The sequence below is a fragment of the Sciurus vulgaris genome, assembly GCF_902686455.1.
Source record: "Sciurus vulgaris genome assembly, chromosome: X".
Classification (NCBI taxonomy): domain Eukaryota; kingdom Metazoa; phylum Chordata; class Mammalia; order Rodentia; family Sciuridae; genus Sciurus; species Sciurus vulgaris.
In genome coordinates, this window is record NC_136471.1 from 117,962,561 (window position 1) to 117,980,865 (window position 18,305).

Below are 18,305 nucleotides of genomic sequence, written 5' to 3' on the forward strand. Positions count from 1 at the left end.
CTCAGCACAGGACCATGAAAAAGAATGAATAATGTATTTCTTTCTCTCCCATCCAATCACATATGATTAAGATCAGAAAGTACTTCAGATCAGAACGTTAGTTCCAAATTTTGAGGACAGTCATAGCAATCAACTACAGGAGTGACATTGGGTTATTCTGATCAAAAATTCCTTTGAAAAGTCAACCAGGTGGGCAGTTAATTACAGGAAAACTGTTACTTGCTGTTGGCCAGATGGGTGGTGAAGACAGAGCAAACACTATAGAAACCTTGTGTCAAATAACTAGATCCCTAAAAGCTGGCTGTTTATCTTGAAAAATACTTTTATAACCACTACCACCACCACCACCACAACAACAACAGACACACATGTACACACATGTACACATACACACACACAATTAGGTTAGAAATCAATCTTTCAGTTCATGGACATTTCCAATTATACAGAAGATCATTTTTCTGTCTATTCTCAGCTTAGACAAAACAGTTTGTTCCTTCTCAGAAGGAAATAGATGAGTTTCTTCTAATATTAACATTTCCATGGTAAAGATTTTGATAGACTAAACACAGAGAAAAAAACTCAGAATTCTTCCCAAGTCTCAAGAATCGTACTTTCCTTGATGGGGTCTGTAAATGAGAAGTTGAATAGTTTTGATTTGGGCTCTTCATGCTAAATAAAGGACTAACATTTCATGTGCTAAACATTTCATCTACTGTGGAATGTGACCCCACAGATAACCTTTATTTCCATCCAACTGTTCATTAAGTGCAACACAGCATTATTCACTAAAACTTTTCAAATTTTCTCAAATGTAGTTATAAGTATTATTTAAAAAAATTTTTTCAGGCAAACCCATTTGCTTTTTTCCCCCACAAAGACAAGTTATTCTATGCCAAAATCACATACTAGAAATCTGTTTTCACTCTTCATCCTAAGATCTAATACTCACTTTTTACATGAGTATTCTTATTATTATGTCAAATAATCCCTCACTATTTCACATGAGTTTCTAAAGAAAAAATGCTAATGTTATATGTTAATTACCATATAAGTAGAAAGTATAGAATGATAAAAGTCATGGTTTTTACCTAACAGAACCTCAGCATTTTGGGTACGGGGAATGTAACTTCTTTAAAAAAGATAAAATGAACTTTCAAGTAACAAAATTTGTTTACACGACAAATGATTTAATTAAACACTAAGAAAAATCAAATGGGAAATATGGTGTCTTTTTAAATGTCTATTTTAAAAGCTTTTTCCTAATGAAGACAGCTCAGTTACTGTTCTGGGATTTTTACTATATATTTATTTAAAAAAAAGGCATTCTCTTTAAATCCCAAATTGCATTTAAATTTAAAAGATGTTTACTTTGATTTCCTCAGAAAATTAGGCTAGAAAGTGGCTTAGACTTCCACATAAGTTCAAAATATTTGGTAGTGGGTACTTTATTAAAATCACCACCCATAATTTTATGGCTCTACTTCTTGAAGATAAGTAATATTGATTTTTTTCCTTGTTTCTCCAAAGATTTGAGTGACCACTTATTTATATAATAATTTTTTTTAAATCCTGATTATATTCTTTTTCTTGAAAGCAAAATTTCATTATTTAAAATATAGTTCATTAACAAGAGCTATAGCATCAATAAGAAAAATTAAATTATTTGTGTTGCTATTATGTCAAAATTACGTACTTGTTATATTTTTACTAATAGTACTTCACCAGGAATTATCTCCAGTCTTTTCCAAATTTTATAGTTTTATTAAAACCAAAAAAAAAGTAGTAAACCACAATATATCATGTACATAAAGCCTCATTACGGATACTTACATCATAGTACTTTTTAATGCACCGTCTAATGTCCATGATCAATTTGTTGCTCAGCTGTACGGTGAATGTCAGAGGTGAAGCCTTACAATCAATGTTACTGCAACGATACAAACTGGGCTCCACATCAGTTCCCTACAAAAGTCAGGAAAGATGAGGACACAAAAAGGTTACTGCCAGGTTACAGAACTTTAGCGTTCTCAAAAACTTAATATGCTTTCTTTGTGTATGATAATCTTCATTTCTTGTACTGGTGAGTTTCTAACTCTATTTTCTCAACTATGTTCCTCCCAAAGACCCCTTTAGTCACACATCTCTTCCACTCGTTTACCATCATCATGGTGGAGTACAAAGTCGGAGGGAAAATTCTAAAGTCACTATTTTATATTCAATACTTGACAGACTCCATCAATAAAACAATTTTCCCTTTGAATACCAGTGAAATCATGTTGCTGGAAATAAACATCACTCTTAGGGACACTAATCAAAATTTTAAATTTGTACATTAATTCATTCTAAACTTAAAGATAAATCAAGTATCCCCTAAATGACATTAGTTTACTTTCATTGTGTCAACTTTATTTTAGAATAAAGCCTAAAAATAAAAGTTTTACACCACAATAGCAGTATCATTTATCATCCGTTTGACAAATCTAAAATTGCTTCATTTTTTTCAAAAAAATCAAACATATTTGGAGGAGGGAGGCAGGAGGAGTAGAAATTTCAAAGAATAACTATTAGTAGTTGAAAAAACCATTTTGTTGTGTTTTGTTTTAAACAAAGACAAAGCAAATGCAATATATAGGAAAACTGTTGGGGTTTCTGGAGCATTTGTTTTCCTTCTGGATACTTAAACATCTTGGTTTCCTGCTCCAATCTGGTACATAACCCTACCCGCCACGCTAAGCAATTCCAGGTGGAAGAGATTTTAGAGCTTGACATCGGCTCTTCCACAGTTAGCCCATCTGCAAGTCGTCAAGCCTCCATGCAATTAACTATCTTATTTACAGCTGTAATGAAGCAAAACTCAAGGATTTAGCAAGTATTGCTGATCTGTGTCTGCCTCTTCCTTGCACTTGCTTCCAAAGACTGCTTTGTTTTGATTCAAAAAAATGCAAAACATCTGCTGTTTGTCCAAATTAACTTAAAATAATTACTTTTAATTTAGATAAAGGATGTCTTTTCTTTCAGTTTCAAGGTTTTACAGGGTTTTGCTGCTTTCTCATTTGCCAATGGCTAGTACATGAATAACACTGCAGTGGAGTCAAATAAATTGGCCAAGTTTCAAGTTCTGATCCAAGGTCAATGATACATTTTTTGGCAGTACTTCTTGAGAGGAATGTCTCCCTGTGACTTTTTAAATGTCTGATAGGCAAAGACAGCAGAAAAGATAAAAAAAAGTACCTTTGTCAAAAAGGAGGTAAGTGGGATGTGTAAAGATAAACAAAAACTTTCCCAAAACACTTAGTTCCCATTAACTTGATTTAAGATAAAGGAAAATATTGCTCTAAGTCTTAATAAATGGGGGTTGGTAGTGGGGAAATACAGGTTACTAATTAAGGAATTACAATAAAAATATTTTGAGATAATTAGAATTTCTAAGGGATTCCATTTTAAAAGCAAGGTCAAATACTCTAGGAAGGCAAAAACAATATTTAATCATTTTCAATCATGCACTTCAAATAGAAATAAAGTGAGTTGTGAGGGCAGAATTCATATGATGCTAATATTCCTTAAAAGCAAAAAAGCAATGTGTAAGTGGGTTTTTTTCCCTTTTCCATATCCTATAGTGGAAGGGGGAGGTTTATACTAGATCAACCACGAAAATCAAAGGCAACTAACTAAAAGAAATAACTAACCGAGCCATCAAAGACATTATCATAAATATTTTCAGTTCCACATGTAGGGCATGGACATTTGAATTTTTCACAGTTCCTGTATTTCTCTTCATCAGTGAGCTGTGCTGGGACACCAAGTAGAGCATCATTCTCTTCATCTTTATGATAATGATGAACTCTAAATTGGGTGGGGTCTAGTCCTATGAATGTAAAAGAAAAAACAAAATCAGAAGAGCATTTATCCAAAAAATATCTCAAAGAAGAAAACTCTCACAAAATAAGATTTTAAATTCATATACACACATGCACAACCATTTGAACTCAAGATCATATGGACAACTGATTTCTCTTTTTATAGGAGATTACTTTATAAATCAAACAAGTAACTGCAACAATGCAATGCAGACATATGCCACAGGATGTCTGTTCAGAAGCAACTATTTTATAGGATGTTTTAGTATTTTCTTAAAGTTACAATAAAAAGACTTCAAATAAATGTGCACTGTTATTAAGAAATACTCTTAAAATCAAAGTGTCATCATTAAAACTAAAAACAGAATAAAAATCCCATTAAAGAAAACAGATTCACTGCCATTACAACCCCTTCAAGTGCAGATACAACTGCTAACCCTGATTTCAATGCAGTGGTCGATTTCATCTTGGCTCAGTAGTTAACAGCATGTAGGTTGCAATCTAATTCAGTGGTTAAAATTCAGTAGCTGCATCTGAGACAAAACGCAACATCGCTTTTTTTTTTGGTGTTTGGAATTCTGAAATTTAAAATATGTGCAAAAACAATGGATCTACAGATTTATGGGCCAAAACATCTCTGACAATCTTGAAACCAATATACTTCCATATTTTAATTGAAACAACACAATGCATAGCTTATGCTATCCTGTTTTCACAAACTATTTCAAGAAAAAAAACTTGGGCCAATTTTTCCTTGTTCAAAGCGCATCTGTCAAAATTTACTATTTGAGTTTATACCTAAAGATAATTATCCCACATTACATTATTTTCTTGACCCTAAAATTCTAATCTTTTGGAAATCCAAGGAAAGCTATCATATTTATTTTAGTATAAATGTAAATAAGTAATCTAAAATAGTAACTGAGCTCAAAGTTCAAAAATATCCAAAATATCTAAAAGTTGTTGTATAGCTATCAACAGCTGCATAGGTAGATAATCCAACAGAGGTATTCAGAATTCAGTGATGAAATCCTCAATCCTCTTTGGTCATTCGCTGAGTGACATCTACTAATTATAAAGTACTTAAGGCAAATTCTTACACAGTGGAAAGATGCCAAACAAAGATGACTGAGATGCAGTCTAAAATTTCTCACCTGCAAAACTGAGGTAATGTCACTGACCAGTTTTGAAGTTCAAATGAGATAATAAAGAACAAACCTAGTTTACTGGTACCTAAAGTAAGGTAAGCACTCAATAAATGTCACTTGAATGAAAAAATAGTTAATGAATATAATGCAGACTGAATTCCCTCCAGATTATGCATTTAGAAAAATACATGAAACACCCACTCATGCTACATGTGAAGCTAATAACTACTCTTTGGAGGAATTAAACTATTTCCTAAAGTGATAGTATACAATAAAAACAAAGAATACACGTTCAAAGCCAGGTGTGGTGGTACATGTCTGTAATCCCAGCTACACAAGAGGCTGAGGCAGGAGGACCACAAGCACAAGACCAGCCTTGGCAACTCAGTGAGGCCCTGTTACAAAATAAAAGGGTTGGGGGTATAGTTCAATGGTAGGAGCACCCTTGGGTTCAATCCCTCATACAAATTATGTTATGTGTATGCACAAATATATGACAATGAATTCCGATATTATACATAATTATAATGCACCAAGTTAATTTAAAAATACACATTCAGAATAATTTGAAAAACTGTTCATTAGAGACAAAATACTATAATGTGTCACTTGCTCCCAAAACTCATTATATATTTTGTAAGTTATCTATCCCCCAGAGAAACAACAAATTAGTGAAACATGTGGGAATACATACCCTTGAATTTAAAGATAAGGAGAAGCAAAGGAATTGAGTGAGAGACCATGCTCATGAGTGAGGCCCTTTCTTCTCTGTAGCAAGGGGTAACTGTTGCTAATTCATTAAACTCTAGTTGTGAATCCAAGAGTATTCACATAATGCCTTGTTTTTTTGCAATTATGAGAAAGCGGCTTCAACTTGTCTCTGACTGTATGAATATCAATCAACTCTCCTGGCCAGTACTAATCAGAAAATAAGGAAAATAAGCAAGATTGTTCCAGTTTCTTTCACAGTCTGAAAATCAAGGAATGAAACAATGCTGGTTTACACACATGCTAAACTGACTGGCCGGTGAAAGGGAAGCTGTTAAGAGCTACCTCTCCACCTCTTCACCTTTCCACCAACCCTAGCTCATTTAGTGCACCTGAGTGCACAAAGCTGTCTGTACTGGCCTTGACTGAGTAAGTCAAAAGTGGATGGGGCCCATCTTGCTAGTTAAGGAGAAATGCCCAATGACTAGCTGAAAATTATGAGAAGGTATCAGACCTTATGAAATGTCTACTCTAAACGTCCATTTCCACCAATGACTTCTATCTTCCCATGGCAGGAACAAAACAACTGACATAGCTTATTACTTCAGATTTATTTTCAGACTGATTTTTTTAGGGGGAGGGGCTGTAATCTTAGTATTCTGTTGGCCATAGTTCATTGTTAAATTTTTTTGTTTTTTTTTTTTTCAGTGCTGTGGATCAAACCTGGGACCTTATACATGCCAGGCAAGGGTTCTACCACTGAATTCTATACAGCCCCAACCCAGTTTGATGCTAAGTTTTAAAAATATAAAGGAAAAAGAAACTGTAATTACATTAAAGTATTAGGTATTAATGATCACTGTACAAGTTACTTGAATGAAAAATATCAGTAAAAAGTGAATTTATTGGAAGGACAATTATAAATTCAACAGCAAATCAAAGAGGGCTAAATTAAATAAGAAAACATACTGTGCCACATTTAAAAACAATAAGCATTACTCCTGCTGGAATTGTTTTTGAAAAGGTGAAAATCCAAGTTTAAACAAGTCCTAAACTTATTCAACATATAAATTAATTTTTCCAAATCCTCATGAATTCGGTAATAGCAGCCTATTTCAAAGTTTCTGAAGACTTAAAAGTTTTACTGCTTATACCATTACTCATTAAGGCTGGAGTGAAACAGGAAAAAAAGTATCTGGTGCTGCCACCTAGAGGTAGAGATTTTGAATGTTAAAGTGTGCAAAACAGAGCTGCTACATAAAACTCCCTTTGTATAATTATTGTCACTCCAAAGTTAAACACTTCTGGCAGAAATGTTAAAGTAAACCCTTTATCATCACACTTTCCCTACATGCATATACACTGTATAATTAATATTAAACTGCTCACCATACAATGCATAAACATATTAGTGTTTGAGCAAGACATGTAAAACTGAATTCCAAATTCCTTACCTCTTCTACTGAGAGTTTTCTCTGAACAAGTGGCTTAAAGAAATAAAGAAATAAACTTTATACCCCGTTTGTAAAAAGGAACTTCCACTTCTACTAGACTAGTTTTTGATAGGTGACTTGAATCATTTGGTCAGGCACAGAATAAAGGAAGGAGTAACCTGCTTGGGCTTTGGAAAATCAGTTATCTGGCAGAAGAACAGGTGTGGTTTCCCCCACAATAAGCAGAAAAAGCGTATGCTTTAATTCAATCCTGTGACTTGCACTGATTGAGTCACTTGTGCTGGGATGGGAGGGACAGAAGCAGTAATGGAATGAAATTAAAATACTGTCATTTATAATTAGAAAATTTCTAGGATCTCACATTATTTTGGCAACAGGATCAAGGTTCTCATGTTTCAAGAAGTATTTATAGAAATTAACATCACAGGCATTGGGGTGGATGAGTTTAGCAGTACTGTTTTTACTTAAGATCACCACAGTCTGATCACACATTCCCAATGTGACTTTTGGCACAAAATTATTTTTCTACCACTGCACTTTCTAAACACTGTAAACTACATGCCTGTTTTTAGAACATTACTATTCCCATGTAGTACTTCAAATGTTCATAACTCAAAGCATGTGGATGGGAGACTTATGCATGATCAAATATTTCCCTTCCTCCAAAGACAAGTTTCTATTAATGCAACTGCAAATGACTACAGTAAAGCCAGTTAGTTATGCATGTTCACACAAGTGGAGAAGAGGAAACTCTATATAAATGAAATTCTAAGTTAGTAAAGGAAGTACCTGGTAGTTCCAAGCATGTGTTTGTAACAAGAATCATTTAAGCTACTAGGAAAGCTAATGGATTTTATTGTGAATATTTTTTTGGTGAAAATTTCCATTAAGAATAATTTCTCTTTCACAAATCTAGGCTCAGTATCTGGACTTCTTTCAGGATGATATAGAAAATGAAAACAGCATGACTGAAGGAAAACAGTGAATTTTTAAACAGTGAATACTATATCCATAAAAAGCCTTATACGGAATGTTCATAGTAGTTTCATTCATCATAGCTCCAAAGGGAAATAATTCACACACCCATCAATGGCAGAATGGATGAGATAGTATAATCTACCATGAAATATTACTCAGCAATGAAAAAAATGAATCCAGATACAATCAACAAATAGTTGTATCTCAAAAACCGTAGGCTAAATGAAAAGTTGAACACAAAAAGTAAATGCTGTAGGAAAACATTTATATAAAATTCTAGAACAGGTAAAATTAATCTATGAATAGATGATAGATATAGGTGATAGAAATCAGATGATCAGTTGCTCTTGAGTGGGTTTTGATGAGGAACATCAGGGAACGTTCTGGGGTAATGGGAATGTTCTGTGTCTGTGTCCGGTACTGTATGATACTTTTAAGATTGTCTATGTAAATCATACATGGAAAAGAAAGCTAGTCAACTAGGAGATATTTGCAGTATATTTTTCCAAATCTTTATATCTAACTGACTCCAGGAAATAGAGGGGACAGAGGAACACCTATACTACTTTGGTGCAATCAGAAAAATACAGAACGAGGAAAATTCTACAGGAAAATAACATTTAACAAACTATGAGGATCCGAAAATAAAAAAAGAATGAAACAAAGGAGATAAAGTATCATACAGACACTGATTATATGCTAATTCAAATGAGGAGTTTTTAAAAGTACACTCATAGTGTGATCAGGGAAACAAGAATATTTACTGGATATGTGATGAAATGAAGAAGGAACTGTGGGTTTTTTTGATATGGTATGATGATAATTCTCTGGTTATGTTGAAAGGGGGAATATGTGTCTTTTATAAATGCAGAATAAAATGTTTACAAATAAAGTTATAAGATTCAATTCATAGTAATTGGGGAAGGTGGAAAAGAGGCATATGTGTGGCCATAGTTGATTGCTGAAGGTGGACGATGACTAATTGGAAGTTTGTTTTAAAATTCTTTCTACTACCATGCATATTCAAATTTTCCATAAAAGTTTTAAAAATACTATAGATTCAACTTAAACAATTTACTGTACAAATGGCAGACAACACAAATTGTTTCACACCAAAACTAAGCCTCTCCATAATAAAAAATAAATAAACTCAAATAAATAATACTCAGAAAATGCAAAACTTCTGAATATTTTAAAAAGAAATAATAGCCAATAAACACCCAAGGTTTGTATCATAGAAGATAACTCCCCAAATCTTTTACCAAATTCCTGGCCCTTTTTTGTATTTTATTTACAAACAAGGTCTTGCTAAGTTCCTGAGGGCCTCACTTAGTTGCTGATGCTGGCTCTGAACTCACAATCTTCCTGTCTCAGCCTCCTGAGCCACTGGGATTATGGGTGTGCACCTGGCTACTCCCAAAATAGTAAGAGAAAAAAATTCCTGGTGGGCAACATTGTTATGGTATCAAATCAACTGCTTTAATGCCTTTGATGATAACCCCGAATGTGAATTTTAACTTATTGAAATATATACAAGTTGAGTATCCCTTATTTAAAATGCTTGGGAAAAAAAAATAAATAAATAAAATGCTTGGGACCAGAAATATTTCAGATTTCAGATATTTTGGATTTTAGAATATCTGCACATACAAAGTGAGATACTTGGAGATAGGTCCCTAGTTCATTTATGTTTCACATACAGTTTATACAAGTAGCCGGATACATAATTTTATGCAATATTTTTAGTGTGCCTGTGTTTTGACTATGACTCATTACATGAGGTCAGGTGTTGACTTTCACTGTGGCATCATGTCACTGATTAAAAAGGCTTTAGATTCTAGAGCATTTTAGATTAGTAATGCTTAATCTGTATCTTAGAACAAGAAACACTTTAGAAGTATCTTCTTTTTAAACCTGAGAAAATATAGATAACTTTATGCTGAAAAAAACTGGAAAACAAAATAACAATAATTAAACAATAGATCAAAGATTGATTATCTCACACAAAGCCATCTTCTCTTCCAACTATCTTGGTAGATGTAGCTAGGGAGGGAAACAGACAGCAAGACTTGAGATCCCTTTATAGAAGTGAGTTAGTAACTGTTTATCTGTTACTCTTTTTCTGACTTTGTAAAAATTGTTATTTTTAATAATAAAATATGGGTATTAATATTTAGTCAGCAAAGTAATATCTATAATTCACCACCTTAATTGTCTTTTTCATAAAATATAATATAGTTTAAATATGTGTGTACAATGCTGTATTCAGTTTTTTTAATTTATTATACCTAACTCATTTATCTATAAGCAACATAACCTTTTTTTCTTCTTGGCAGTACTTTAAGCATGCTAGGCAAATGCTCTACCACTGAACTACATCCCCAGCCCAAGTAACACAATCTTGATAAGTGTCATTTTGGTGTACTTAATTAAAATGATCTTTTAAAATGGTGGAATGAGACAGACATCATTACCCTATGTGCATGCACGATTACATGAATGGTGTGAACCTACATTGTGTACAATAGAAATGAAATGATGTACCCCATTTGTGTACAATGAAACAAAATGCAGCTGTAAAAAATGTTTTTTTAAAAAACTAAATACTGTATTCTGAAAACGGAAAAAAAATGATCTTTTAGAATGTTCTGGTTAGGTTTAAAATTCTTAGAGGTCTAGCTGCTTACATTAAGGGAGCAATGTCACTACTTGCCCTCAGTGCTGTATGCTGAGACAGAAAAACCATGCAGAACTGAGGTGCAAGTTGTGCAACGAATGCCATTGAAGAGGCTCTCTGTGAATTCCTCAAAGAGCTGCAGGGAGTGGCTGAGACAGAATGGGTTACCCCTGGAGATTCAGGCCCAACTGCCCACTGGCCTCTACACAGCTCCTTTCCACAATGCCCCAAATGTTTTCATTTCCCAGCTAGGTGTGGTCTCTACTTCTCTTAACTCTGATAACCCTTCGTTTTTCTTCTTTTAGGACATGAACTATGTTGTATACTAGTCATCCCCACAGCAGTACAATCAATTAAATGGTCCATAATTTAAGTAAAAAATTCAAAGCTGAATCAACCTTGTGTCCTTCACAGTGCCTGTTATGATGCATGGCAGGGCTTTGATATTAATTTGTTCAACTAAAATAAAAGTAGACTAGCCTGGAAGCATGAGCCATTGGATGATGTGCTTGAGATGGCGCTCCATCCTGGAATAGGAGGTTCTTATCAGTTCTCAAGACTTCCCTTAATATCCTACCATGCATTTGGTGTGATGTCAGTTTTTCAGTTTTTACAATTTAAAGAAAGTTTTTAGGTTTTGAAATTATGGCTCTATATGTACATTCTTTTTTTTATTTGTTCTTTTTAGATATGCATGACAGTACAGTGCATTTTGACATAATACACATACATGGAGTATATAACTTACTGTAATTAGGATCCTCTTATAAGAGCTTAATCATGAAAAAAGGCCAAATTCTTTATTGACAAAGTAACACCTGAGGCACCTGCTAGCAGTATCATTCTACTCTCAGCCACTCTCTTTTTTGCAGGTGTATATCCCTGGGCCTGTCAAAAGTTCCCCCAAACACTGCTTAGCCCACTGGTGCATTTAAGTCTTAGAATATATTACTAGGCCCTGACTACTGACAAAAACTACCTTCTGGAACCTGAATGGTGGGACCATTCAAAAAGGAAACTTTTACTTTTCAATTTAACCCAGGAACACACTGGATTAAATATGTTCTGTCTTGCCTTAAGCACTATTTTCAGAAATTAAATTCTAAATTCTCATATTCTTTAAGCACCAATAATTTCTCAGGAACAATGAGAAAAATGTCCTGATAGCCAAATACCTGAAATTTTATCACTAACTATAAAGAAATGTACTTTACAGTTATTGTACAAATTATTGCTCATTGGAGGAAAGATATTACACATAATTCTAATTACTGCATGCATGAAATATAAATTTATTAAAGGATGAAATTCAAGAATGAACTTTTGACTATTCCCATCACCAGGCTGGTTTGCTAAGTACAGAAGACTGTTTGGATGTTTGAGCACACTGTGAATATTTCATCCACAGAACATAGGGAGCTTCCATTAGAATCAGAGAGAAAGAAAAACCTACAGTCTAGAGAACAAAAGCTAAGAGTTCCAAGTTTTTGTGGCCATATTTCCCATAGGGCTATTGTATAAGAAGAGTAATACTATATTTTTTCCTATTCATAGATGGAAAAGAGTAAAATTTTTGCTTTATTTAAATCCAATAGCAATAATCTTGCATGGGTTTCTGAAAAATGATACACATTTTGCAGTAGGATAATAAGGACCATTAGTTATTAGAACAAATTATTCTCATTCAATTCAACAGACTTATTCATTCACTCATTTAATAGACTATCCTCTCTCTTTTTCAATAAAATGGACTTCCCATATGGAACACCTGGCTGTGCGACATACCACCAGACAGACTTCAGGAGGTATCCTGACCAGGAGAAAGAGAATTTCCAAAGTGAAGCCACAGGATAAAACCAACACTTGATGCTTGCCTTTCATTTCAAGGAAAGCAGTATAAAAGCAATAGAAAAGAAAAAGGTAGTTGAAAAATATAGTTGCTCTCCACAAAAGAATCTTAAAAATAAAAAATCATGAACTTAATAATTTTCCTAAATGAAATTATGCCATTATTCCTGATTTCTTTGTACTAACTAAAAGGACAAAGTATCAAACTTCACTAAAGTTTCAACACTGTAATACATTTCATTAATCAAAGATAAAAACTACATTAAAAGCAAGAGAATTATTTTATGTCTGTGATTAGGCAGTTGGAGGGCTTGTATTTTATGTATACATTTGTACACTTCAACTTATTTAACAGTGTCAGTTCACTAACTGCAGTTTTTTTATATAAAGAAAACAGATTTAGAAATTTTAAAACAAATTACAGTAATTTTATGCCTACAGCTTGTACCTCTTAGAAACCATGTACCCCCTAACACTTCCCTTACTTTGCCACCAATTCCCCATCTCCGCCCTCCCCCTCTCTAAAACCATAAGCTGTAGAACTGATAACGGGGGTCTAAAAGCCCCAAGGGAATAGACACCCTAATTTTTAACTTGGAATTGAGGAATAAAGGTGCAAATAAAAATCCAGCTACTGGATAGGGCAGAGGCAAATAAATGCCTACAGAGATCTGCCTGGCAAGTTCAATGTTTTCTACAGATCTTCATGGTGATGGATACTTCTAGGTATGTGCTTCATTAATACTAAACCATCCCGGCTGGGAAGTGTCTCAGTAGTAGAGTGCTTGCCTAACACATGCCAGGCTCTGGGTTCAATCCCCAGTACCACAAAGGAAAAGAAAAAAAATACTGAACCTCCTTTGAAGAAAGGGGGAGAGAGAAAGGACTAGTATAGATGGATACATATATGCCACTGGGGCTGGCAGGGATGAGATAGGAGAAGAGGACAAGCAGGGGAGGAGGAGGACTACACAATGATGACAATTTCAAACATCCTCAGTATAAAAACCACTGTCAAGTGACAGAAATGAGAAAAGGCAACTGAAAAGGGGGAACAGCAGCAGTTCCTCCAAGACTCAAGACACATGTCCTTCCATCAGCTTGAACTGGCTACACGGCACTAAGAAAAGGCTGTCCACAATAGTGTCCACACTGCCACCTATACCCCGAGACCTTCATGGGTATGGAGGTGGAGAAATGGGTACACAGTGGGACCATGTGCAAGTCTGGAATGCTCCCTCTATAGATGGACATTGGCCTGTAATGAGACAGAAGATGAAATCTCTGAAGATGGGACCCATTAGTCCACTACTGACTTTGCAAAAAATTAACTCATAAGGCAGGTACAGTCATGATAAAGTATTTTTTAACAAGTAAAAATCTGCCCCCTGTATGGGCTCAGGTTATAGCTCAGTGGCGGTGCGTGTGCTTAGTACGCACAAGGTTCTGGGTTCAGTCCCTAGAACTCTCTCCTCAAAATCTGATCCCTGTCCAAATTATAAACAAAAATAATATAAACTATGGTTTCTGAGACCAGACTATGGTGTCTGGTCCACTCTTGGTATCACCCATCTTGATACATGTGAGTGGCCATGGGGCCTATTCACCCAGGCAGGCTCCATCACCCTTTGCTGTTCAGATCTTTTGTTGAAATGCAATGTTTCACATTTCCTTCTTTCAAATGCCATTCATTAGATGGGGCTTTTCCATCTACCCTTTTCAGTGCCTGGCCACTAGAAGATTCAAAACCAAAGAAGGAAAGGGCAGCAGTTTGCCTTTACACCAGGTTCTTGATTCCACAAATGGAAAAACTTAGCTTTAAAGAAGTAGCTTTGCTCAGAGGTATTCACGGGGAGCATGGAGGTGTACAGAGGAATGGAGGAAGCACAAAGATGATGCTCCCTATGCTTGCACATCCATACCATACCACCCTGGTGGAGAATATCTTTTATAGCCTCTCAGAGCTATGCTATTTATTACAATAAAAGTTTAGCACAGTGGTTAAGAACAGAACCTTCAGAATCACACATTGGTTAAACTCCAATGAAAGCTGAACACTTACTAGCTATGTGACAAGACCAAGTTAGTTACCTAAGTCTTGGCTTCCTTCCCTATAAAAGAGAGCTAATATGACATACCCCCATGAAGTTGTAGCAAGGACTGAATGAGATAAGATATGCAAAGTACTTATCACAGCATCCAACAGAGGAAGCACTCAATGTATAGGAGAAAAAAATGAGGCTAAAATATATCATGCATTTATAGTCCCCTCCTCCCAGCTGAGGATTTATAAACATCATCAAATACAACTCAACTTGGAGAATACATTATATGATTATTTTGGTAGCAGAATTTTATCTTCCTAATTATGTTTTGCTCAGGCAAATGTCAAAAATGAGTTTCTACTTCCAGAGCAGACACTGATGGGATAGTGGGGATGGGGGTAGCAGGAATGAGTTCAGAAACATACTCAACAGGGCCAGAATGGAAAATACATACATGCCTTGATAATCATCTGTGGAAAAACCAGTGTCATTCCACAAAGGTATACTGAGCACTATGTGCAAATCCTAAGGACAGAAGGAGTCTGGACATATTTATACTGATATTTGAAAGGAAGGAGGGAGATAGCTATAATACTGCTCACTGAGCACTCCCTCTGCCCCAGGTCCTGGGCTGAGATCATCTCAGACACATCTTATTTCTCCCTAAGGAATTCTATTCTACCACTCAAGAAACAAATGTGTAAACCAAGGTTTATGAATAGTAGAACTAGCATTAAAATTCAGGTCCCTATGATGCCAAAGCCCATGGTTTAAGGCAGACATTGCAGTGAAAGGAGCAGAATACTCCATGAAGCAAAGTCAGAATGTGCAATGCTTTATTTAACGGATGTAGAGTAGACTGAATAAGATATAAGGCTGGAAATACAGGTTGGAGTTAGGAGATTAGTTTGTAATTGCCAGAGTTGGAGTCTATGAGATGACACTGGCCTCTGGATTTGACTTATTGACAGTAAGGATGCATTAAGGACAGTACTCTAAAAACATTCACCTTAGTGTACAACAGAATAGAGAACACAGACCTTAAAAGCAATGGAACTATATACTGGTTGTCTAGAAATGTAATTAGGGTTGGTTAAGAAATAAATTTCTAAGTAAAGGATGACAATAATAGTGATACACAAAAGGATGATGCTGCAAAAACATTGAGGTCTCAAGGATAGCCGATGAGAAATTAGGAATCAGTCAATTCTCAGAGAATAATAGCAAGCCCAGTTTTAGAAGAATTTAAAATGAGAGGAGGACACTGAAAGGACATTAAATATTAAAATAAAAAATTTTACATTAAAATAACTTCTCATTTCACAGGAAACTACCTTTAGAAATAGACAAGATAAATCAATAAGCAAGACACCATCAATATCCTTATTAATTAAACTTGTAATAATGTCACCTCAGTAATTAATGGTACTTAAAATCTTCTGTTCATCCTTTCTTTTGCCTTCTCTTTCTTCCCTCAGCATTTACTCAGTGAGTTCCAACTGAAGGGTAGGCATGAGGTTGCAGAGATAGGAAGCACATGGAGCTCACAGTCTGAGGGGAGATAGTAATCAAACAACTACAAAAATAAATTTCTAACTATAAACAAAGAAGCATCAGACAATACCATACCCATAAACAGGCATCCTAAAAGTGAGAGGAGGACTGTGTGTACCACTGTTACACTGTGAAAGTCTACCTGAGCCTTGGATACTTACCTAACCATGTTGCAATGAGCACTGCATCAATTCCGTCTATTGTCTCACAGATCCGAGACACAACTGGGTGGATCTGCTGGGCGAGGTAGTACTGGGTGTCAATGGTTAAACTGTCCTGTTTCTGCAGTTGTTCAGGTGCATAGGCCCTCTGACTCGCAGTGAGGTTTGACCCATCCTAAAACAGGTACAGATGAAGTTGTGAGCAACTTAATCACATACACTTGCTTGATCAGAGGGACAACAGTTTAAATTTTATGTATTCATAAAATTTAACTCCAGACACCAAGAAGTCTTTTTGACTTATGTTGAACATTTCACATCTGTATTTTAGTACATTAGAAAGATCAAAAACTGGGGCTGTGGATGTAGCTCAGTGATAAAAATTCTTGCCTAGAGGGCATAAGGTCCTAGGTTCAATTCCCAGCACCACAAAAAGAGAGAGAGAGAGAGAGAGAGAGAGAGAGAGAGAGAGAGAGAGACAGAGAGACAGAGAGACAGAGAGAGACAGAGAAATCAAAAACCTCTCAATCTCATCTACTGAGAGAATATAAATATAATGAAATATAAATTCAGCATGTGTTGTGAGTTCTATTGTTTGTCAAAATATGAAACCAACAAGATGGCACTGGCTAGACTAAGAATAAATAATTTCACAAAAACTCATTGAGAAGACGGTAACACTTAGTCAAGTCAGAAAGGCTTTTAAAGGAATAACAATAAAAGAATATACATATATATGTGTATATATATATGTATACTAGAAAATATATGATATACATTCTATGAGAGTTTTATTTCTCATTGAGAAGCAAATGAGCAAGGGAAAAAGGAGAATAAAACACATAGAATAGAAAGTTATATGCAAGATTTATATAAGAAATAGAAGTAAAATTAATGCAATATGCTGGTGAGCAGTAGTGCTCAAAAACCAAATACCTGGCCACTGGAATGAACGACATATTATTTTACACTGTTTACCTGGTTTCTCCTTAAGGAAAGGAAGGTGGTCAGAGACTCTTTTCAAGGGCTTTCTCTTTCACTCTAAAAATTAAAGTTGTGAAATTCTATATAATTAGCCCACATACACCTCTGTGGTGATGTTGTCATCACCTGTGAATCAAAAAAGTCATTACTCTACAAGACCAACATCCAACAACTTACTCTACTCTTCCTCTCATCTGAAACCACAGAATTTAATATTCTGACTAGTAAATTACAACTATTCACAGTGCTCAGCTTCTCTGCAGAACTGATTATAATGTGAATCCTATTACATTCCTACTACAACAGTCCCCTCTAAGCACAGCATGCAGCCCAAAGCAGAGGCAACCTTGCACATCAATGCCTTTACTAGAGACCAGAGGAAGGGCCCTCTCTCTCTAGCTAGGCTCCTGATGGAAACAAACAGGCCTGTTTGTCAACTAGGGTCTATCTCTTCTATAATACAGTGAAATACCTAGAAAGGAAGTAAATATGCTTATTTTTTCATTATTTTGCAGGAGTTCACAACATAGTAAAAGGAAATAGGCAGAATTAATCAAGTTTAATTGTTGCCTATTTAGAAGCTTGTTAGAGGAGAATAAGGCAACAGTCAAGGACAAAAACAGTGTGAAAATACCCTTGAGCAGTGTTTTCAAGCACCACATAGTTCAGACTGCCTTTTAACATGTGAAATCTGATTGATTTATAGAGTTATAGCTTTCTGTTGAGTTTAATAATTTTTTGTGGCACTGGGAATTAAAATCAGGAGTGTTCTGTCCCTGGGCTAAATCCTCAGCCCTTCATAATTTGAGACAGAGTCTCAGTAAGTGGCCCAGGTTGGCCTGGAACTTGTAATCCTCCTGCCTCAGCTGCCCAAGTAGCTTGGATTGC

At 35.2% G+C, this 18,305-nt stretch overlaps 1 protein-coding gene across 1 annotated transcript in view; it reads right to left on the reverse strand.

Moving 5' to 3' along the window:
- POLA1 (DNA polymerase alpha 1, catalytic subunit) overlaps positions 1–18,305 on the reverse strand; it is a 288,381-nt gene that overhangs the window by 143,485 nt on the left and 126,591 nt on the right. The window contains exons 32-34 of the mRNA XM_079122812.1: positions 16,434–16,608; positions 3,690–3,868; positions 1,834–1,965 (exon numbers count right to left, since the gene is read on the reverse strand). Coding sequence (XP_078978938.1) covers positions 1,834–1,965; positions 3,690–3,868; positions 16,434–16,608 — 486 coding nt within the window. The remainder of the gene's footprint in view (positions 1–1,833; positions 1,966–3,689; positions 3,869–16,433; positions 16,609–18,305) is intronic.